This window comes from Heptranchias perlo, chromosome 3 (assembly GCF_035084215.1).
Source record: "Heptranchias perlo isolate sHepPer1 chromosome 3, sHepPer1.hap1, whole genome shotgun sequence".
In the NCBI taxonomy this organism is placed as follows: domain Eukaryota; kingdom Metazoa; phylum Chordata; class Chondrichthyes; order Hexanchiformes; family Hexanchidae; genus Heptranchias; species Heptranchias perlo.
Genome location: NC_090327.1, coordinates 37,886,994 through 37,910,063, shown reverse-complemented (window position 1 = coordinate 37,910,063; position 23,070 = coordinate 37,886,994). Strand labels below are relative to the sequence as shown.

Below are 23,070 nucleotides of genomic sequence, written 5' to 3'. Positions count from 1 at the left end.
TCTGTCTAATCACATTGAGGAGCGGGGTCACTGAGTGATGAATGACTTTGGACCTGATATGAGATTATTGGGAGGTGCTACTTAACACAGAGGCCCGGTCACGCTCTGCACTTGTTTTGCAATCAGGTCTATGATCGTGTCCTTTGGAATGAGGAATGTATGTGCCGATTTTAAGAATGATGGATTCCGTTCTGACAGGGAAGGGGATTGCACCCTACTGGGCATTGGTGACGTACCAATTTTTCGTCAAAGATGAGAGGAACACCTTGCGCGTATCACTGACATATTAACCATATTAGGTGAAGCAGGGCTGATGGTTAAGGCCAATGAATATAATATTGGTGTGGCTGAGGTATTGTATCATGGCCACTGAGTGGATGAGAAGGAGGAAACGAAAACCTATTGGAGGTAGAAGCCATTTTTCATTGGGTCCAGCCAAGAAACAAGCAAGGGGATCCCTCGGCTTGGTGCTTATTATTACAGGTTCATTCCCCATTACAGCACCATGGCTGCTCCATTAACTCAGATGGTGAAGTCCAATCAAGCATCCTGGTCAATCGAGGTAAAGAATTCTTTTGAAATTCTGAAAAATGCCCCTGCGCAGACCCTGTACTCACATGTGTCCTAACTACTCTCGAGCTTTCACAGTCTACACCATTGCGTCAGACAGAGGCAACGGTACTGAGCCAAATAAATGGGGAAAAACACCCAGTTATTTAAAATAGAAAGAAGGAATTTGCATTTATATAGCACCTCTGGATGTCCCAAAGTGCTTCAAAGCCAATTAATTGCTTTTGAAGTCTAATCACTGTTGTTATGTAGGAAACTCAGCAGCCAATTTGCACACGGAATGTTCCCACAAACAGCAACAAGATAATCTGTTTTGGTGATGTTGATTGAGGGAGAAACATTAGCCAGGAGAACGGGAGAACTCCCCTTCTCCTTCTCTTTTTGAATAGCGCCATGAGATCTTTTTATGTCCACCCGAGAGGGCAGACGGAGCCTCAGTTGAACGTCTCATCTGGAAGATAGCACCTCCTGGAGTGCTAGTCATTGCAGTGAGACTCGAACCAACAGCCTTCTGATTCAGAGTTGAGGGCACTACCACTGAGCCACGGCTGACACTTATACGTTGTTAGCTGCTTCCCCAAGTGATAGCTTATTCTACAATTGACAATTGTAAACAATTTTACAACACCAAGTTATAGTCCAACAATTTTATTTTTAATCCCACAAGCTTTCGGGGACTTTCACCTTCCTCAAGAATGTTTGAGCGTCATTGATCTTGAAGGGTACAACATGTTGAGCGACCATAGCCATGTTTCCTAAAATGGGAGTGTCTACACACTATCACGCCAGGAATAAACAGAGTCAATGCTCACAGATGCAGCCTCGCCCACGCGTATGGAATTCAATGTTTGTGACAAATGGTCAGTGAGTCGGTAATGAGAGGGGCATCAATTTGAGATCATCGCCAAAAGAGCGAAGGGAGAGGTTAGGAGATTTTTATTAACGCAGAGTGAGGGTTGTTAGGATGTGAAATGCTCAATCAGAAACAGCGTTGGGAACAGAACCTATCAGCGTTTTTAAAAGGGAAGTTGGTAAATATTTGAAAAAGAAAAACTTAAAAGGGTGTGGGGAAAGGGCAGGGGGATTGGATTAAGTGGAGAGCTCCTTCAGAGAGCCAGCACAGGTACGATGGTCCGAATGGCCTCCTGTGTTGTAAAATTGTACGTTTCTAAATATGAAGCAGTTCTGTTCTTAATTTGGTCTTACATAGAATTATATAGAATCCTCAGCACAGAAACAGACCATTCTGTCCAACTCGTCTGTGTTGTTGTTTATACTCCTCACGAGCCGCCTCCCAATCTAATTAGCTCTTTTCACCCTGCCCCCGTATCCTACTAGTCCCTTCTTCCTCATGTATGGTAACTATTCTTTAAATACATTGGACTTTAAAAAGCCACCTGCAGTCTCAGCCTATTTTGTTACGGATGTTGCAAAGTTTGTTGTTGTAGTCTCCCTGGCAACAGGCATGAGAGTGAGAGTCCAACACAAACTTCAAATCGATACAGACTTCATCATTGGCCCATTAATGCTATGACAGCCTGTTTTTTTCAGACTGAAGCTGTCAGTTTTCAATTTCTAACAATCCTTGGCAACAGGTCGAATGCTCCACAAAGAAATACACCGAAACAGTCCTCCCAGTGCAGTTGAGTCAAAGGAACTGAAATATTCATAGAAAGAATGGTAGATGTTACATTACATTACATAGGATTACTTAGAATGTACAGCACAGAAACAGGCCATTCGGCCCAACAGGTCCATGCTGGTGATTATGCTCCACATGAGCCTCCTCCCACCCTACTTCATCTAACCCTCTCAGGATACCCTTCTATACTTTTCTCCCTTTTTTAAAATTCATTCATGGGATGTGGGCGTTGCTGGCAAGGCCAACATTTATTGCCCATCCCTAATTGCCCTTGAGAAGGTGGTGGTGAGCCGCCTTCTTGAACCGCTGCAGTCCGTGTGGTGACGGTTCCCCCACAGTGCTGTTAGGAAGGGAGTTCCAGGATTTTGACCCAGCGACGATGAAGGAATGGCGATATATTTCCAAGTCGGGATGGTGTGTGACTTGGAGGGGAACGTGCAGGTGGTGTTGTTCCCATGTACCTGCTGCTCTTGTCCTTCTAGGTGGTAGAGGTCGCAGGTTTGGGAGGTGCTGTCGAAGAAGCCTTGGCGAGTTGCTGCAGTGCTTCCTGTGGATGGTACACACTGCAGCCACTGTGCGCCGGTGGTGAAGGGAGTGAATATTTAGGGTGTGGATGGGGTGCCAATCAAGCGGGTTGCTTTGTCCTGGATGGTGTCGAGCTTCTTGAGTGTTGTTGGAGCTGCACTCATTCAAGCAAGTGGAGAGTATTCCATCACACTCCTGACTTGTGCCTGGTAGATGGTGGAAAGGCTTTGGGGAGTCAGGAGGTGAGTCACTCGCTGCAGAATACCCAGCCTCTGACCTGCTCTTGTAGCCACAGTATTCATATGGCTGGTCCAGTTAAGTTTCTTTTTTTTTATTCGTTCACGGGATGTGGGCGTCGCTGGCGAGGCCAGCATTTATTGCCCATCCCTAATTGCCCTCGAGAAGGTGGTGGTGAGCCGCCTTCCTGAACCGCTGCAGTCCGTGTGATGACGGTTCTCCCACAGTGCTGTTAGGAAGGGAGTTCCAGGATTTTGACCCAGCGACAATAAAGGAACGGCGATATATTTCCAAGTCAGGATGGTGTGTGACTTGGAGGGGAACGTGCAGGTGGTGTTGTTCCCATGTGCCTGCTGCTCTTGTCCTTCTAGGTGGTAGAGGTTGCGGGTTTGGGAGGTGCTGTCGAAGAAGCCTTGGCGAGTTGCTGCAGTGCATCCTGTGGATGGTACACACTGCAGCCACAGTGCGCCGGTGGTGAAGAGAGTGAATGTTTAGGGTGGTGGATGGGGTGCCAATCAAGCGGGCTGCTTTATCTTGGATGGTGTCGAGCTTCTTGAGTGTTGTTGGAGCTACACTCATCCAAGCAAGTGGAGAGTATTCCATCACACTCCTGACTTGTGCCTTGTAGATGGTGGAAAGGCTTTGGGGAGTCAGGAGGTGAGTCACTCGCCGTAGAATATCCAGCCTCTGACCTGCTCACATAGCCACAGTATTTATATGGCTGGTCCAGTTAAGTTTCTGGTCAATGGTGACCCCCCAGGATGTTGATGGTGGGGGATTCGGCGATGGTAATGCCGTTGAATGTCAAGGGGAGATGGTTAGACTCTCTCTTGTTGGAGATGGTCAATGCCTGGCACTTATCTGGCACGAATGTTACTTGCCACTTATGAGCCCAAGCCTGGATGTTGTCCAGGTCTTGCTGCATGCAGGCTCGGACTGCTTCATTATTTGAGGGGTTGCGAATGGAACTGAACACTGTGCAGTCATCAGCGAACATCCCCATTTCTGACCTTATGATGGAGGAAAGATCATTGATGAAGCAGCTGAAGATGGTTGGGCCTAGGATACTGCCCTGAGGAACTCCTGTAGCAATGTCCTGGGGCTGAGATGATTGGCCTCGAACATTCACTAACATCTTCCTTTGTGCTAGGTATGACTCCAGCCACTGGAGAGTTTTCCCCCTGATTCCCATTGACTTCAATTTTACTCTGGCTCCTTGGTGCCACACTCGGTCAAATGCTGCCTTGATGTCAAGGGCAGTCACTCTCCCCTCAACTCTGGAATTCAGCTCTTTTGTCCATGTTTGGACCAAGGCTGTAATGAGGTCTGGAGCCGAGTGGTCCTGGCGGAACCCAAACTGAGCATCGGTGAGCAGGTTATTGGTGAGTAAGTGCCGCTTGATAGCACTGTCGACGACACCTTCCATCACTTTGCTGATGATTGAGAGTAGACTGATGGGGCGGTAATTGGCCGGATTGGATTTGTCCTGCTTTTTGTGGACAGGACATACCTGGGCAATTTTCCACATTGTCTGGTAGATGCCAGTGTTGTAGCTGTACTGGAACAGCTTGGCTAGAGGCGCAGCTAGTTCTGGAACACAAGCCTTCAGCACTACAGCTGGGATGTTGTCGGGGCCCATAGCCTTTGCTGTATCCAGTGCACTCAGCCGTTTCTTGATATCACGTGGAGTGAATCGAATTGGCCGAAGACTGGCTTCCGTGATGGTAGGGATATCGGGAGGAGGCCGAGATGGATCATCCACTCGGCACTTCTGGCTGAAGATGGTTGCAAACGCTTCAGCCTTGTCTTTTGCACTCACGTGCTGGACTCCGCCATCATTGAGGATGGGGATGTTTGCAGAGCCTCCTCCTCCCGTTAGTTGTTTAATTGTCCACCACCATTCACGACTGGATGTGGCAGGACTGCAGAGCTTTGATCTGATCCGTTGGTTGTGGAATCGCTTAGTTCTGTCTATAGCATGTTGCTTCCGCTGTTTAGCATGCATGTAGTCCTGAGTTGTAGCTTCACCAGGTTGGCACCTCATTTTTAGGTACGCCTGGTGCTGCTCCTGGCACGCTCTTCTACACTCCTCATTGAACCAGGGTTGATCCCCTGGTTTGTTGGTAATGGTAGAGTGAGGAATATGCCGGGCCATGAGGTTACAGATTGTGCTGGAATACAATTCTGCTGCTGCTGATGGCCCACAGCGCCTCATGGATGCTGAGTTTTGAGCTGCTAGATCTGTTCTGAATCTATCCCATTTAGCACGGTGGTAGTGCCACACAACACATTGGATGGTATCCTCAGTGTGAAGACGGGACTTCATCTCCACGAGGACTGTGCGGTGGTCACTCCTACCAATACTGTCATGGACAGATGCATTTGCAACAGGTAGATTGGTGAGGACGAGGTCAAGTAAGTTTTTCCCTCGTGTTGGTTCGCTCACCACCTGCCGCAGGCCCAGTCTAGCAGCTATGTCCTTCAGGACTCGGCCAGCTCGGTCAGTAGTGGTGCTACCGAGCCACTCTTGGTGATGGACATTGAAGTCCCCCACCCAGAGTACATTTTGTGCCCTTGTACCCTCAGTGCTTCTCAACATGGAGGAGGACTGATTCATCAGCTGAGGGAGGGCGGTAGGTGGCAATCAGCAGGAGGTCTCCTTGCCCATGTTTGACCTGATGCCATGAGATTTCATGGGGTCCAGAGTCAATGTTGAGGACTCCCAGGGCCACTCCCTCCTGACTGTATATCACTGTACTGCCACCTCTGGTGGGTCTGTCCTGCCGGTGGGACAGGACATACCCAGGGATGGTGATGGAAGCGTCTGGGACATTGGCTGAAAGGTATGATTCTGTGAGTTTGGCTATGTCAGGCTGTTGCTTGACTAGTCTGTGGGACAGCTCTCCCAATTTTGGCACAAGTCCCCAGATGTTAGTAAGGAGGACCTTGCAGGGTCGACTGGGCTTGGTTTACCTTTGTCGTGTCCGGTGCCTAGTGGTCTGATGCCGGGTGGTCCGTCCGGTTTTATTCTTATTATGACTTTTCGTAGCGAGATTTTACAACTGAGTGGCTTGCTCGGCCATTTCAGAGGGCAATTAAGAATCAACCACATTGCTGTGGGTCTGGAGTCACAAATAGGCCAGACTGGGTAAGGACGGCAGGTTTCCTTCCCTAAAGGACATTCGTGAACCAGATGGGCTTTTACCACAATCCGGTAGTTTCATGGCCATCATTACTGATACTGGTATTTTAATTCCAGATTTTTATTTAATTAATTGAATTTTAAAAATTAATTAATTGAATTTAAATTCACCAGCTGCCGTGGCAGGATTTGAACTCATAACTCTGGATTTTAGTCTAGGCCTCTGGATTATTAGTCCAGTAACATAACCACTATGCTACCATACCCGTTCTGGTCAATGGTGACCCCCAGGATGTTGATGGTGGGGGATTCTGCGATGGTAATGCCATTGAATGTCAAGGGGGGGTGGTTAGACTCTTTCTTGTTGGAGATGGTCATTGCCTGGCACTTGTCTGGCGCGAATGTTACTTGTCACTTATGAGCCCAAGCCTGGATGTTGTCCAGGTCTCACTGCGTGTGGGCTCGGACTGCTTCATTATTTGAGGGGTTGTGAATGGAACTGAACACTGCAGTCATCAGCGAACATCCCCATTTCTGACCTTATGATGGAGGGAAGGTCATTGATGAAGCAGCTGAAGATGGTTGGGCCTAGGATACTGCCCTGAGGAACTCCTGCAGCAATGCCCTGGGGCTGAGATGATTGGCCTCCAACAACCACTACCATCTTCCTTTGTGCAAGGTGTGACTCCAGCCACTGGAGAGTTTTCCCCCTGATTCCCATTGACTTCAATTTTACTCTGGCTCCTTGGTGCCACACTCGGTCAAATGCTGCCTTGATGTCAAGGGCAGTCACTCTCACCTCAACTCTGGAATTCAGCTCTTTTGTCCATGTTTGGACCAAGGCTGTAATGAAGTCTGGAGCCAAGAGGTCCTGGCGGAACCCAAACTGAGCATTGGTGAGCAGGTTATTGGTGAGTAAGTGCCGCTTGATAGCACTGTCGATGACACCTTCCATCACTTTGCTGATGATTGAGAGTAGGCTGATGGGGCGGTAATTGGCCGGATTGGATTTGTCCTGCTTTTTGTGGACAGGACATACCTGGGCAATTTTCCACATTGTCGGGTAGATGCCAGTGTTGTAGCTGTACTGGAACAGCTTGGCTAGAGGCGCAGCTAGTTCTGGAGCACAAGCCTTCAGCACTACAGCCAGGATGTTGTTGGGCCCCATAGCCTTTGTTGTATCATGTGTTTATCTAGCTTCTCCTTAAATGCATCTATACTAGTGGCCTCAACTACTCCTTGTGGTAGTGAGTATCACATTCTAACCACTCTAGTTAAAAAAAAGTTTCTCCTGAATTCCCTATTGGATTTATTGGTGACTATCTTATATTTATGGTCCCTCGTTTTGATCTCCCCCGCAAGTGGAAACATCTTCTCTATGTCTGCCCTATCAAATCCTTTCATAATCTTAAAGACCTCTATCAGATCATCCCTCAGTCTTCTCTTTTCTAGAGAAAAAAGCCCTAGCCTGTTCAATCTTTCCTGATCGGTATAACCTCTCAGTCCTGGTATTATCCTAGTAAATCTTTTTGCACTTTCTCTATATTCTTTTTACAATATGGTGACCAGAACCGTTCACAATACTCCAAGTGTGGTCTAACCAAGATTGTATACAAGTCTAAGTTTAACATAACTTCTTTATGTGAGCTCCCACAGTTTTTATGGAGATGAGAAGAAGGGGAGCTGTGTATGTAATAGTTGTTTATAGAGATACAGATTAGCCTTCAGCTTTTGTTATTTTTCCCTGTTCGAGGAAATAGATCGCAAGATAATTACGGATTAGGAAGGCCATTTGGCCCATCCAGAGAGATCCTGTGGTCTCCTCATTGCAGCACCCAATTCCTTTTTAAAAGATTCCTGTGTTTTTCCTCCACCATTCTTCCTGGGAGTCCATTCCATGTGTTGATCACTCAGCTGGGTGTAATTTTAACTTTGGGCGATGGTGTAAAACGGGTGATATCGAATTAGCCGCCCAATGTGCACCACTCCCCGATTTTCCTTTCCATTGAAGTCAGTGGAAAGGAAAATCAGGTGGGATGTATAACAGGCCGCCAATTCCATGTCGCCCGTGTACACTGTCTGCCAGAGTTAAAATTACCCTCTGTGTGTGAAGAATTTCCTGATATGAGTCCTAATTTTTCTTTTTACTAGTTTGAATGTGTGTCCCCTTGTTCTACTCTTGCAATTTAATCTAAAGTAATATTCTGGATTTACCTTTTTCATTCCTTTCACTAACTTATATACCTCAATAAGATCACCTCTCATTCGCCTCCTTTCCAAGCTGAAATAGGAATTTTTGGATGAAAAAAGACCAAGGTCCACCCAGTTTGCCTTCTACCATCTTGGTAGTCACATGATACAATGATAATAGAGTTGTTGACTAATCATAGCAATCAATCTCTGTCAATTAGTCTACAACAGACCCAGACATGATGTAAGGAAAACCCCAGTGGTGGAGAGCTTTGGGAACCGTAGGTTCAAAGTCACCTGTTCCTCCCAAGCTTGCTACACTTACCACATGTCATGACTCAAATTACTCATATACTGTATCCCAAAACATTATGTTCTGAAAGAAATCTTTTGAATTTGCATTTGAACAAAAGCCAAGTCTCCACAGTCTTTTCTCATAACTCAGACCCCTGACATTGGGGACGGGCTCATGGCTCTTCTCTGCACTGCCTCCAGCAGTTGAATGTCTTCCTTGTGTGTCGGTGACCAGAGCTGGTCGTAGTGCTCAAGGTACGGCCTGACCAAAGCTCTGTATGGTTCGCTCATTACTTCCTCTGACTTGTACTCTATTGTTTCATCGTGGAGTTCAACATCTTATTGGCTTTGTTAACTGCTGCTCTGCATAGATTGGACTTGTTGAGCGTTGAGTCTAGTGAGACTGAGTCTCTTTTCATTTCATCTTTAACTATTTCAGTACCTTCCAAGAGATCTTGTGGAGTCATAAAAATAATTTCAGTAGCTTAAAAATAATGACAGGCCAAGGTTTTCTGTTCTTGAATGTTTAGCTAGATAGTAAGGCTAGTGAAGGCAGTCTCAAAGGCCTAGGAACTTGTGACTCACCTAGGAGATTAATCTAGACCAGAGTTGTCCAATGGAAATTGCTGACTAGCCAAGGTTGTGACTACGGCAACACCGTTTTAGCCACGTGCACTAATTTAAGTAGAAAACACCTCACATGCACTCACAGAATAAAGATAAATGAACTTCAGAAAAATCTCCCACCATTCAGTAACCAATGAAGTAAAGAACTCATAATGGAGGGGAAGGGAGAAGAACATAAGAACATAAGAAATAGGAGCAGGAGTAGGCCAATCGGCCCCTCGAGCCTGCTCTGCCATTCAATAAGATCATGGCTGATCTGATCCTAACCTCAAATCTAAATTCATGTCCAATTTCCTGCCCGCTCCCCATAACCCCTAATTCCCTTTACTTCTAGGAAACTGTCTATTTCTGTTTTAAATTTATTTAATGATGTAGCTTCCACAGCTTCCTGGGGCAGCAAATTCCACAGACCTACTACCCTCTGAGTGAAGAAGTTTCTCCTCATCTCAGTTTTGAAAGAGCAGCCCCTTATTCTAAGATTATGCCCCCTAGTTCTAGTTTCACCCATCCTTGGGAACATCCTTACCGCATCCACCCGATCAAGCCCCGTCACAATCTTATATGTTTCAGTAAGATCGCCTCTCATTCTTCTGAACTCCAATGAGTAGAGTCCCAATCTACTCAACCTCTCCTCATACGTTCGCCCCCTCATCCCCGGGATTAACCGAGTGAACCTTCTTTGTACTGCCTCGAGAGCAAGTATGTCTTTTCTTAAGTATGGACACCAAAACTGTATGCAGTATTCCAGGTGCAGTCTCACCAATACCTTATATAACTGCAGCAATACCTCCCTGTTTTTATATTCTATCCCCCTAGCAATAAAAGCCAACATTCCGTTGGCCTTCCTGATCACCTGTTGCACCTGCATACTAACTTTTTGATTTTCTTGCACAAGGACCCCCAGATCCCTTTGAACTGCAGTACTTTCCAGTTTCTCGCCATTAAGATAATAACTTGCTCTCTGATTTTTCCTGCCAAAGTGCATAACCTCACATTTTCCAATATTGTATTGCATCTGCCAAATCTCTGCCCACTCACCCAGCCTGTCTATATCCCCCTGTAGGTTTTTTATGTCCTCCTCACTCTCCACTTTCCCTCCCATCTTTGTATCATCTGCAAACTTTGATATGTTACACTTGGTCCCCTCCTCCAAATCGTTAATATAGATTGTAAAGAGTTGGGGACCCAGCACTGACCCCTACGGAACACCACTGGCTACTGGTTGCCAGTCCGAGAATGAACCATGTATCCCAACTCTCTGCTTCCTGTTAGATAACCAATCCTCCACCCATGCCAGAATATTACCCCCAATCCAGTGATTCTTTATCTTGAGCAATAATCTTTTATGTGGCACCTTGTCGAATGCCTTCTGGAAGTCTAAATACATTACGTCCACAGAAGGCTTCTGTTGATCGATCAATGGCACCATCTCATGTGTTACTGAGCCACACAGACCAGGTGGCCCTAGGTTTGATTCCTGGCCTTTGCTGAGTAGCTCATGTTAATTGAGCTACCAAAAGGGTGCCACTGTAGCCCTAAAATGTGCCTGGATGAGGGAGGGAAAAAATCAGCCAGGGGGTTTTGCTCTTCATCGCTGTCGAGTAATTCCGTGTATGTGACGACAAAATTACGCTTGCCTGTGATGCTATCTGTGGTTGAAAAGCCTGCCAGCATTCACTGGGGTAGATCTCGACTTCATATGATATTGTAAAAGACGTGATAGTGAGTTGGCAGCCCATTTTACATCTCTCCCGATTTTTATTTCCACTGAAGTCAGGAGAAAATCAGGAGAGACGTAAAACGGGCTGCCAACTCACTATCACCTTTTTCACACTAACACACAAAGTCGAAATTTACCCCACTGTCTAGGCTCTTTCATTTAGTGGCCAGTTGATTGACTTACCTGAGGGCCTCTGGTGCACATGGGATTGTACTGCAACCCAGTAGGATAGGCGCAATGGACCAACTGGACATTTCTTGCCCTTGGTTTTGTATGTTGCTCTGGTGTCAGTGATGGCACTCAGAGGTCGTGAGTTCAAGTCCCACTCCAGAGACTTGAGCACATAATCTAAACTGGCATTTCAGTGCAGTACTGAGGATGTGCTGCTCTGTTTGAAGTACCATCTTTCGGATCTGCTCTCTCAGGTGGACGTAAAATATCCCACAGCATTATTTCGAAGAAAAGCATGGGAGTAAGCCTGGTGTCCTGGCCAATATTTATCCCTCAACCAACATCACTTAAACAGATTATCTCATTGCTGTTTCTGGGACCTTGCTGTGCGCAAATTGGCTGCCGCGTTTCCCTACATTCCAACAGTGACTACACTTCAAAAGTACTTCATTGGTTGTGAAGTGCATTGGGATGTCCTGAGGTTGTGAAAGGCGCTACGTAAATGTAAGTTCTTTCTTTAAGGACATGAAGTTGAAAAATTAAATCCCTGGATGAAAGCTTCTCCTGAGTTTGCTTAATAGGATCTTGCTGCTTTCTCTGATGAATCTCCTCCTGCGTTGGAAGTGAAGGGAGCAGTAGTTAGAGAACTGTAATTGATATCTTAGCCAAGGAGTCAAAGCACAAGAGTTGTGACTCCAGTAAATGCACTGAAATGGCAAGCCACCCACAGCAAAGCACACTGGAGGCACAGCACTGAGTGGGATAGACCACAGGGTGGCTGTGCTGTTAACTCTGCAAGGCCAATGCTGGTCCTTTGTTCATCTTGCACTGCAGATCCAAGGGGGGTCTTTAATCCCAACTCTGAGATCCAGAATGTGCTGGCAGAGAGTGAACGAAATTACTGTAGGAGCAGTGTGAGGTCTGGATCTGTTCTCTGCCAGACCAAAGAATGGGTTAATTCCCAGTGTGTACATTTGGTGGAGTGCTTGGGGTAGATTTTGATTTTGTGCGATAGTGTAAAACGGATGATGGCAAATCAACGGCACGTTTTACATCTCTCCTGATTTTTATAATCCATTGACTTCCCAACAAAAGCAATATGAGAGAGACTTGAAATGTCATTGCTACAATGTGCTTACTCCCATCAAGGCGCCATCAAGTGGTCAGTTAACAATATGCACGTACCACACTTATCACTTTGTGTTTCTGTACCAGAGATGTGACGGGATCTCTTGTTCCAGGTATCCATTTTACACAGCCAGTGGGAAGCTGAGCGCCCTTTGTGTGGACAGTGAGCCCAAAGTTGTGCGAAGATTGCTCCAAGAAGAGAAGACCGGGTATGTAACACTCTCCTTAACTTACTATTTGAATTTTCCACAAAAGTTCCTCTTGTGGATTAAGTATGATTGACAAATTATTACTACACCCCAGTGATCTTAGTACGTCTTAGCATCAGAATGCCCCACCTACAAACCCTGAAGGTTCAAGGTTTGTTCCCAGCCTATGCTATTAGGTGATAGAATCATAGAAAATTTATTGTAAACAATTTTACAACACCAAGTTATAGTCCAACGATTTTATTTGAAATTTACAAGCTTTTGGAGGCTTCCTCCTTCCTCAGGTAAATGTCAGGAACTCCTCGAAGCCTACGCATTTATAAATCACAGAACAATACATGGTGATTACAGATAGTCTTTGCAACTGCCCGTTGCCAAGGCAATCACCGTGTTCAGACAGAGAGGTGTTACCTACAGAGCCCCCGAATATACAGTCCAAAAAAAAACACAGAAAAAAAAACAGAGAGAGAGAGGCAGAAACATCCGGAAGGCAGAGAAAGCCAGCAAATGACCCGTTATATTAAAAACAGATAGCTTTTGTTTGCTGGTGGGCTTACGTGTAGCGTGACATGAACCCAAGATCCCAGTTGAGGCCGTCCTCATGGGTGCGGAACTTGGCTATCAATTTCTGCTTGACGATTTTGCGTTGTCGTGTGTCTCGAAGGCTGCCTTGGAGTACGCTTACCCGAAGGTCGGTGGCTGAATGTCCCTGACTGCTGAAGTGTTCCCTGACTGAGAGGGAACCCTCCTGTCTGGCGATTGTTGCGCGGTGTCCGTTCATCCGTTGTCGCAGTGTCTGCATGGTCTCGCCAATGTACCATGCTCTGGGGCATCCTTTCCTGCAACGTATGAGGTAGACAACGTTGGCCGAGTCACAGGAGTATGAACCATGCACCTGGTGGGTGGTGTCCTCTTGTGTGATGGTGGTATCTGTGTCGATGATCTGGCATGTCTTGCAGAGGTTACCGTGGCAGGGTTGTGTGGTGTCGTGGACGCTGTTCTCCTGAAAGCTGGGTAATTTGCTGCGAACGATGGTTTGTTTGAGGTTGGGTGGCTGTTTAAAGGCGAGTAGTGGAGGTGTGGGGATGGCCATAGCGAGGTGTTCGTCGTCATTGATGACATGTTGAAGGCTGCGGAGAACATGGCGTAGTTTCTCCACTCCGGGGAAGTACTGGACGACGAAGGGTACTCTGTTGGTTGCGTCCCGTGTTAGTCTTCTGAGGAGGTCTATGCGATTTTTCGCTGTGGCCCGTCGGAACTGTCGATCGACAAGTCGAGCGTCATATCCCGTTCTTACTAGGGCGTCTTTCAGAAAATTTATGGCACAGAAGGAGGCCATTTGGCCCATCGTGTCTGCGCTGGCTGAGAAACGAGCCACCCAGCCGAATCCCACTTTCCCGCATTTGGTCTGTAGCCCTGCAGGTCATGTCTCTTCAGGGGCACATCCAGGTATTTTTTAAATGAGTTGAGGGTTTCTGCCTCTACCACTCTCTGAGGCAGTGAGTTCCAGACCCCCACCACCCTCATTTCCGCTCTAATCCTTCTACCAATCACTTTAAATCTATGCCCCTGGTTATTGGCTCCTCTGCTAAGGGAAATAGGTCCTTCCTATCCACTCTATCTAGGCCCCTCATAATTTTGTACACCTCAATCAAATCACCCCTCAGCCTCCTCTGTTCCAAGGAAAACAACCCCAGCCTATCCAGTCTGTCATCATAGCTAAAATTCTCCAGTCCTGGCAACATCCTCTTAAATATCCTCTGCACCCCCTCTAGTGCAATTACATCCTTCCTGTAATGTGGTGACCAGAACTGTACACAGTACTCAAGCTGTGGCCTAACCAGTGTTTTATACAGTTCCAGCATAACATCCCTGCTTTTATATTCTATACCTCGGCTAATAAAGGAAAGCATTCCATTTGCCACCTTAACCACCTTATCTACCTGTCCTGCTACCTTCAGGGATCTGTGGACATGCACTCCAAGGTCCCTCACTTCCTCTACACCTCTCAGTATCCTCCCATTTATTGTGTATTCCCTTGCCTTGTTTGCTCTCCTCAAATGCATTACCTCACACTTCTCCGGATTGAACTCCATTCGCCACTTTTCTGCCCATCTGACCAGTCCATTGATATCTTCCTGCAGTCTACAGCTTTCCTCCTCACTATCAACCACACGGCCTATCTTTGTGTCATCTGCAAATTTCTTAATCATGCTCCCTATGTTTAAGTCCAAATCGTTAATGTATACCACAAAAAGCTAAGGACCTAGTACCGAGCCCTGTAGCACCCCACTGGAAACAGCCTTCCAGTCGCAAAAACACCCCTCGACCATTACCCTTTGCTTCCTGCCACTGAGCCAATTTTGGATCCAATTTACCACATTCCCTTGGATCCCATGAGCCTTTACTTTTTTGACCACTCTGCTATGTGGGACCTTGTCAAAAGCCTTTCTAAAATCCATGTAGACTACATCAATTGCGCTACCCTCATCGATCCTCCTTGTCACCTCCTCGAAAAATTCAATCAAGTTAGTCAGACATGACCTCCCCTTAACAAATCTGTGCTCACTGTCCTTGATTAGTTCGTGCCTTTCTAAGTGACAGTTTATCCTGTCCCTCAGAATTGATTCCAATAATTTGCCCACCACCAAGATTAGGCTGACTGGCCTGTAATTACTCGGTCTATCCTTCGCTCCCTTTTTAAACAACAGTACGTTAGCAGTCCTCCAATCCTCTGGCACAATGCCTGTATCCAGTGAAGTTTGGAAAAGGATTGTTAAAGCCTCCGCTATTTCCTCTCTGGCTTCTTTTCACAGCCTGGGATACATTTCATCAGGCCCTGGTGATTAAACCACTTTCAAAGCTGCTAATCCCCATAATACTTCCTCTCTCACTATGTTTATCTCATCCAATATTTCACACTCTTCCTCCTTAACTTCAATCCCTGTATCATCCCTCTCCTTTGTGAAAACAGATGCAAAGTATTCATTAAGAACCTTACCCACATCTTCTGCCTCCACACATAGTTTACCTTTTTGGTCTCTAATAGGCCCTACTCTTACCTTAGTTATCCTCTTGCTCTTAACGTACTTATAAAACATCTTAGGGTTTTCTTTGATTTTACCTGCTAATATTTTTTCATGCCCTCTCTTTGCTTTCCTAATTACCTTTTAACTTCACCCCTGCACTTTGTACACTCCTCTAAGCTTTCCGTAGTATTGAGTTCCCAGTGCCGATCTCAATGAAACAAAGAACATGCACTTATATATTACCTTTCATGTCCTCAGGATATCCCAAAGCGCTTCACAGCCAAAGAAATTCTTTTGAAGTGTAGCCACTGTTGTAATGTATGAAACACAGCAGCCAATTTGATCACAGCAAGGTCCCACAAACAGTAATGAGATAATGAGCAGATAATCTGTTTTTTAGCTGTTGGTTGAGGGATAAATGTTGGCCAGGACACCGAGAGAACTCCTCTGCTCTTCTTCAAATATCTTTTATGTCCTCCTGAGAGGATAGAAGTGACCTCTGACAGTGTAGTACTGCCTCAGTACTAAACTGAAGTGTCAGCCTAGATTATCTGCTCAAGTCTTGAGGTGGGGCTTGAACCCATGACCTTCTGACTCAAGAGGCGACGGTTGAGCCAAGGCCAACACTGCAGGGGCCTCAGTGCCCCTAGGCTATAGAGGGGAAACGTCAAGCCAGGGTTACCATTCCTGAATCCCAGTGACCCTTTGCAGGATGGTGTGGACGTTGGGTGAGCACAGAGCCAGGCCCAGCTGTGCTAACCCTTCGAAGCGGGAATCACCTGACTTAAAAAAAATTGTTCTTGGGGTGTGTGCGACACTGGCAAGGATTCATTTATTGCCTATCCTAAGTTGTCCTGAGGACATTAGCATGGTGTGCGACTGGAGTCGCATGTAGGGGTGGCACGTTCCCTTCCTGGTTATTGTCATTGTCATTTGTTTTCTAGCGCCAGTCCACAAATTATCAAATTTATTTGAATTCAAAGTTCACAGCTTAACATGGTAGGATTTGAACTCATGACCTCTGGGTTCCTAGTCCAGTACAGGACCATGTGGCTACTATACCCTGTAACTCTCACTGTCTTAAGCTCTTGCATGAAGAGTTTCCCTTGGATGGGGTCATGGAAACCTATCCCAGGAGAGGTTAGATACTTTAGGGGAAGAGGGAAGAAAATTAACGGGAAGTAAGATCTAAAAGGGATGGGAGAAGACGGGAAAGGGAACAAGAGCTCGATTCCTAAGTTTACCACACCGGTGAAGTGTCTCGCAGACCAATTTACAAGCCAAGACAGTCCACACCACTTATGGCGGGCGTGTTGGTGTCAACGTGATTTGCCCACTATACGCAGTGACCGGTGTAACCAAAGAATATTAAAAAAGTACTGTACAGATGTTGAAAATGACACTTCCAGCCGTCCTCAGGTACCTGACGGCCGAGATCCTGGAGCTGGTGGGCAACAAGAAGTCACTCGCCATCTGCAATGACAAAGAGCCAGCAGAGGGTTCACAGCATTCGCAGGAGCTCTCGAGATCCCAGGGGGAGTGGGGGAATGGGAATGGGGACTGGAGGTGGCAGGGCTGCCTGATCCAAGTTGCAGAAGTCGTGAAAGGACTTAATGGCGGACACATCACTACGGTAATCGCACCTTAACAAGGTGCGAACAGTTGCTTGGACTGTCCGAAATAGCCAGCGTGCTTAATACATTATAAATAGCGCCTTTGTAATTGACGCCTATGATGATGGCAAATGGTTAGCGATGTAGGAGCCTGCCTGTGATAAGCACGAATTTTGTGAGTGGTGGGGACTGTACTGCCCTTTGAGACATGGCTGTTGAACCATGGCCAGCTGCACTGTAAACCCCGTTACACTGATTGTGATTAAACTGACCTAACCGTTGTGTTTTATTAAAGGTCATTCAGGGATTCAAACGTTTTAGTTGGCCTGGGAGGAAGAGGCAACAACTGGGCTTTTGGTGAGATTCCGAGGCCTAATTTAGGCTTTTAAAGCTAAAAGAAATCAACCTTTATTGTCTCTCTGTTTTATTAATACTGTTATGATTGGTGCTCCTCCAAACTTTTCTCTTCTTGTTCCTCCCAATTTCCAAACACCATGTCCTACACACTCTTCCTCTTTTTTACATCCTTGCTGTGTTGAAATCAAGACTCAATGCACCATCTCCAACTCTGACTCATTCTATCCCAGGATCTCCAAACCATGGTGTTCTTCAACTCACTCAGCCTTTCCTTCCTCCTACAACCTACAGCTCCAAAACATAAGGCTGGCTTCACCTATCTGCTACTTGCAGGTATATCTCATCTCTTTTCAAACCTTGGCGTACTGTCGTATAGGCCGTAGTCTTTTATATGGGTTTCTTGTTTGTTTTTTTAAAAAGTATTTTCCTGCAGGAGATAATTGACAAAACCATTAAAGACTTTCTGGGAGACTGTTCCAAAATCATTTCAGAAGGCATTAAGAGTCAACCAGCATAGTGTAGACCTGACCAGGTAAGGATGGCAGGTTTTCTTCTCTGAAGGTCATCACTGAACAGTTGGGTTTTTAGGAGAATCCAGCAGCTTCCATGATCATTTTTCCTGGTGCCAGCCCACAATTGACCAACTTTGGGATTTGAACTCACAATCTCTTGGTTACATAACCATTACATCATACTACTGCACCCCAAGTGGACCGTGGTATACTCAGGCTTCCAAAAAGGAATTGACAAAGTTCCGCACAAAAGGCTACGACTCAAGGTGAAAACTGTGGGATTCGGGGATAAGAAACTGGCTTAAGTGTAGAAAACAATGGACAACAGAGGAGTTTAGCCAGGTAGGGGAGGGAGGGATTGTTGAGAAGTGTTGGGATTACTACCGTTTCTAATTTACACCAACAACGTGGATTGAGAAACTCCATGTAAATTGGCCAAATTTGCAGATGATACCAACCTGGGATGGGTAGTTAATTTTGAGGAGGTAGTTTGGAAAATACGGAATGAGTTGGCCGTATATGGCCAAAATATGTAAGTGGGCAGAACGATGGGAGATTAAATTAAAAGCAGGCAAGCGTAAAGTACTGCACATAGGAAGGAAAATGGGCAACACAAAGCACTTCATGAATGGTGTTGAAATAGCTAAGGATGAAGATGAGAGAGATCTAGGATGCTTAGTAGACTTAACGCTCAACATGTCCAACCAGCGCAGAGCAGCAGTCAACAAAGCCAATAGAATGTTGAACTACACAACAGTAGAATATAAGTCAGGGAAGGTAATGATCAAACTGTACAGTGCTCTGGTCAGACTGAATCTTGAATACTGTGTCCAGTTCTGGTTGCCGAGAAACAAGGATACTTTCAAGCCCTGCATGCAGTGCAGAGAAGAATCACGGGGCTGATCCTTAGTGTCAGGAGCCCGAGTTATGAGGTAAGACTAGTGAAGTATTGTGTTCAATTCTGGGTGCCGCACTTGGAGAGGGTGCAGAAGAAATTTACTAGAGTGGTGCCGGGGATGAGGGACTTCAGTTATGTGGAGAAACTGGAAATTGAGGTTTTTCTCCTTCGAACAGAGAAGGTTAAGGGGAGATTTGATAGAGTAAATAAGGAGAAACTGTTTCCAGTGGCAGAAGGATCGGTAACCAGAGGACACAGATTTAAGATGATCAGCAAAAGAGCCAGAGGCGACTTGAGGAAACATTTTTTTACGCAGTGAGTTGTTATGATCTGGAATGCACTGCCTAAAAAGAGTGGTGGAAGCAGATTCAATAGTAACTTTCAAAAGGGAATTGGATAAATACTTGAAGGGAAAAAATTTACAGGTCTATGGGGAAAGTGCAGGGGAATGGGACTAATTGGATAGCCCTTTCAAAGAGCCTCCTCCTGTGCTGTACCTACTTTGTTGCTATGATAAGCTTGGGCTCTTTAGCCTAGAAAGGACGTGCCTGAGAGATGATCTTATAGAGGGAGGTAGATAGATAGTAAGTGGTATGAAATGTAGATTCAGATTATTACTTCAAACTAAACTGCGACAGGGAAGGGAACCTACGACCTCTACCTGGTCTGGCCTACACGTGGATGCATGGTTGACTCTAGGGCAACTAGGGATGGGCAATAAATTTTTAAAAACGTCGATGGGACATGGGTTCAAATTGGTGAAAGGCAAATTTAGGACTGGTATCAGGAAATTCTTCTTCACACCAAGTGATCAATACATGGAATGGACTCCAGGGTAGGGGAGAGGAGGCAAAAACCTGGAATAATTCAAGAACCAATTGGGTCTGCAATGGAAGGTTGGGCAGGAGTAGTGTAGGGTCTTTCTGAATGGATGAATTGGCAACACATGGACCAAATAGCTTTCCTCATTCATATTTATCTTGTGTAAGCAAATTAAAAGGGGCTGCCAAACACTTTCTCATGATTTTTAAAAATCTTTCATCCCTTTTGTCCCGTGTAGATCCTGTCCTCAGCCGATGTACACACTCATACTCACTCACCTCACTCACTCACTCATTCACTCACTCACATGCACAGACACACACAACAACAACATGCATCATAAAGCACCTTTAACGTAGTAAAACGTCCCAGGGCGCTTCACAGGAGCGATTATCAAACAAAATTTGACACCGAGCCTCATAAGGCGATATTAGGACAGGTGACAAAAAGCTTGGTCAAAGAAGTAGGTTTGAAGGAGCATCTTAAAGGAGGAGAGAGAGAGGTAGAGAGGTGGAGAGGTTTAGGGAGGGAATTCCAGAGCTTAGGGCCAAGGCAGCTGAAGGCAGGGCTGCCAATGGTGGAACCAATAAAATCAGGGATGCCCAAGAATTGGAAGAGTGCAGAGATCTCGGAGGGTTTTAGGACTGGAGGAGGTTACAGAGGTAGGGAGGGGCGAGGCCATGGAGGGATTTGAAAACAAGGATGAGAATTTTAAAATCGAGGCGTTCCCGGACTGGGAGCCAATGTAGGTCAGTGAACACAGGGGTGATGGGAGAATGGCACTTCATGCGAGTTAGGATACGGTCAGCAGAGTTTTGGATGAGCTCAAGTTTATGGAAGGTGGAAGATGGGAGGCTGTCCAGGACAGTATTGGAATAGTCCAGTCTGGAGGTAACAAAGGCACGGATGAGGGTTTCAGCAGCAGATGAGCTGAGGCAGGGGTGGAGAAGGGCGATGTTAACAGAGGTAAAAGTTGGCGGTCTTGGTGATGGAGTGGATATGTGGTTGGAAGCTCATCTCACGGCCAAATAGGACAGCAAGGTTGCGAATGGTCTGGTTCAGCCTCAGATAGTGGCCAGGGAGAGGGATGGAGTCGGTGGCTAGGGGACGGAGTTTGCGGCGGGGACCGAAGACAATGGCACACATGCACAGACACACACAAACACTTACTCTCAGACATACACACACTCAGACATACACACACACACGCACACACATGGATGTGAAGGCCTTGGAGAGGGTGCAGAGGAGATTTACTAGAATGATATCAGGGGTGAGGGACTTCAGTTATGTGGAGAGACAAGAGAATCTGGGGTTGTTCTCCTTTGAGCAGAGAAGATTAAGGGGAGATTTAATAGAGGTTCAAAATTATGAGGGGTTTTAATAGAGTAAATAAGGAGAAATTGTTTCCACTGGCAGGAGGGTCGGAAACCAGAGAACACATTTTTTCACGCAGCGAGTTGTTATGATCTGCAATGCATTGCTTGAAATGGCGGTGGAAGCAGATTCAATAGTAACTTTCAAAATGACTTGGATAAATACTTGAAAAGAAAAATTTGCAGGGCTAGGGGGAACGAGCAGGGAAGTGGCACTAGCTGGATAGCTCTTACAAAGAGCCAGCACATGCACGATGGACCGAATGACCTCCTTCTGCTCTGTAAGATTCTATGCACACACACACACACACACTCTCCAGCAGGGGTCACTAGATAGTGAAAATCCCTGGCTGATTTTTACCCCTCTCTCTCTAACCCAGGTCAATTACTGTCAAAGTTGAAATCAATTACAGTAATTCAGCCCAAACTGGCGATCAAACCTGCCATCTTTGGGTGCAACACACCGGGAGGTGCTTTTACCCAGTAAGCCACTAGGGGAGCTAGACCTCCCCATCGAAACTAACACACCCGAGCACTTGCAGATTATATTCACTGAGCGGTGTGAGGGTGCGGAGGGGCTGAGCGGTGTGAGGGTGCGGAGGGGCTGAGCGGTGTGGAGGGTGTGGAGGGGCTGAGCGGTGTGGAGGGTGCGGAGGGGCTGAGCAGTAGGAGGGTGCGGAGGGGCTGAGCGGTGTGAGGGTGTGGAGGGGCTGAGCAGTAGGAGGGTGCGGAGGGGCTGAGCGGTGTGAGGGTGTGGAGGGGCTGAGCAGTAGGAGGGTGCGGAGGGGCTGAGCGGTGTGAGGGTGTGGAGGGGCTGAGCGGTGTGAGGGTGCGGAGGGGCTGAGCGGTGTGAGGGTGCGGAGGGGCTGAGCAGTAGGAGGGTGCGGAGGGGCTGAGCGGTGTGAGGGTGTGGAGGGGCTGAGCAGTAGGAGGGTGCGGAGGGGCTGAGCGGTGTGAGGGTGTGGAGGGGCTGAGCGGTGTGAGGGTGCGGAGGGGCTGAGCGGTGTGAGGGTGCGGAGGGGCTGAGCGGTGTGAGGGTGTGGAGGGGCTGAGCAGTAGGAGGGTGTGGAGAGGCTGAGCGGTGTGAGGGTGTGGAGGGGCTGAGCGGTGTGAGGGTGCGGAGAGGCTGAGCGGTGTGAGGGTGCGGAGGGGCTGAGCAGTGTGAGGGTGTGGAGGGGCTGAGCGGTGTGAGGGTGCGGAGGGGCTGAGCAGTGTGAGGGTGTGGAGGGGCTGAGCGGTGTGGAGGGTGCGGAGGGGCTGAGCAGTAGGAGGGTGCGGAGGGGCTGAGCGGTGTGAGGGTGTGGAGGGGCTGAGCAGTAGGAGGGTGCGGAGGGGCTGAGCGGTGTGAGGGTGTGGAGGGGCTGAGCGGTGTGAGGGTGCGGAGGGGCTGAGCGGTGTGAGGGTGCGGAGGGGCTGAGCAGTAGGAGGGTGCGGAGGGGCTGAGCGGTGTGAGGGTGTGGAGGGGCTGAGCGGTGTGAGGGTGCGGAGGGGCTGAGCAGTGTGAGGGTGTGGAGGGGCTGAGCAGTAGGAGGGTGCGGAGGGGCTGAGCGGTGTGAGGGTGTGGAGGGGCTGAGCGGTGTGAGGGTGCGGAGGGGCTGAGCGGTGTGAGGGTGCGGAGGGGCTGAGCGGTGTGAGGGTGTGGAGGGGCTGAGCAGTAGGAGGGTGTGGAGAGGCTGAGCGGTGTGAGGGTGTGGAGGGGCTGAGCGGTGTGAGGGTGTGGAGGGGCTGAGCAGTAGGAGGGTGTGGAGAGGCTGAGCGGTGTGAGGGTGTGGAGGGGCTGAGCAGTAGGAGGGTGCGGAGGGGCTGAGCGGTGTGAGGGTGTGGAGGGGCTGAGCGGTGTGAGGGTGCGGAGGGGCTGAGCGGTGTGAGGGTGTGGAGGGGCTGAGCGGTGTGAGGGTGCGGAGGGGCTGAGCGGTGTGAGGGTGTGGAGAGGCTGAGCGGTGTGAGGGTGCGGAGGGGCTGAGCGGTGTGAGGGTGTGGAGAGGCTGAGCGGTGTGAGGGTGCGGAG

The 23,070-nt window shown here is 47.6% G+C and overlaps 1 protein-coding gene across 2 annotated transcripts in view; it reads left to right on the top strand.

Moving 5' to 3' along the window:
* The window catches only part of LOC137312294 (tubulin delta chain-like), a 55,022-nt gene that overhangs the window by 14,230 nt on the left and 17,722 nt on the right, over nt 1–23,070 (top strand). For both annotated transcript variants that reach the window (XM_067978899.1, XM_067978895.1), the window contains exons 3-4: nt 12,360–12,455; nt 17,393–17,454. In XM_067978899.1, coding sequence (XP_067835000.1) covers nt 12,360–12,455; nt 17,393–17,454 — 158 coding nt within the window. The remainder of the gene's footprint in view (nt 1–12,359; nt 12,456–17,392; nt 17,455–23,070) is intronic.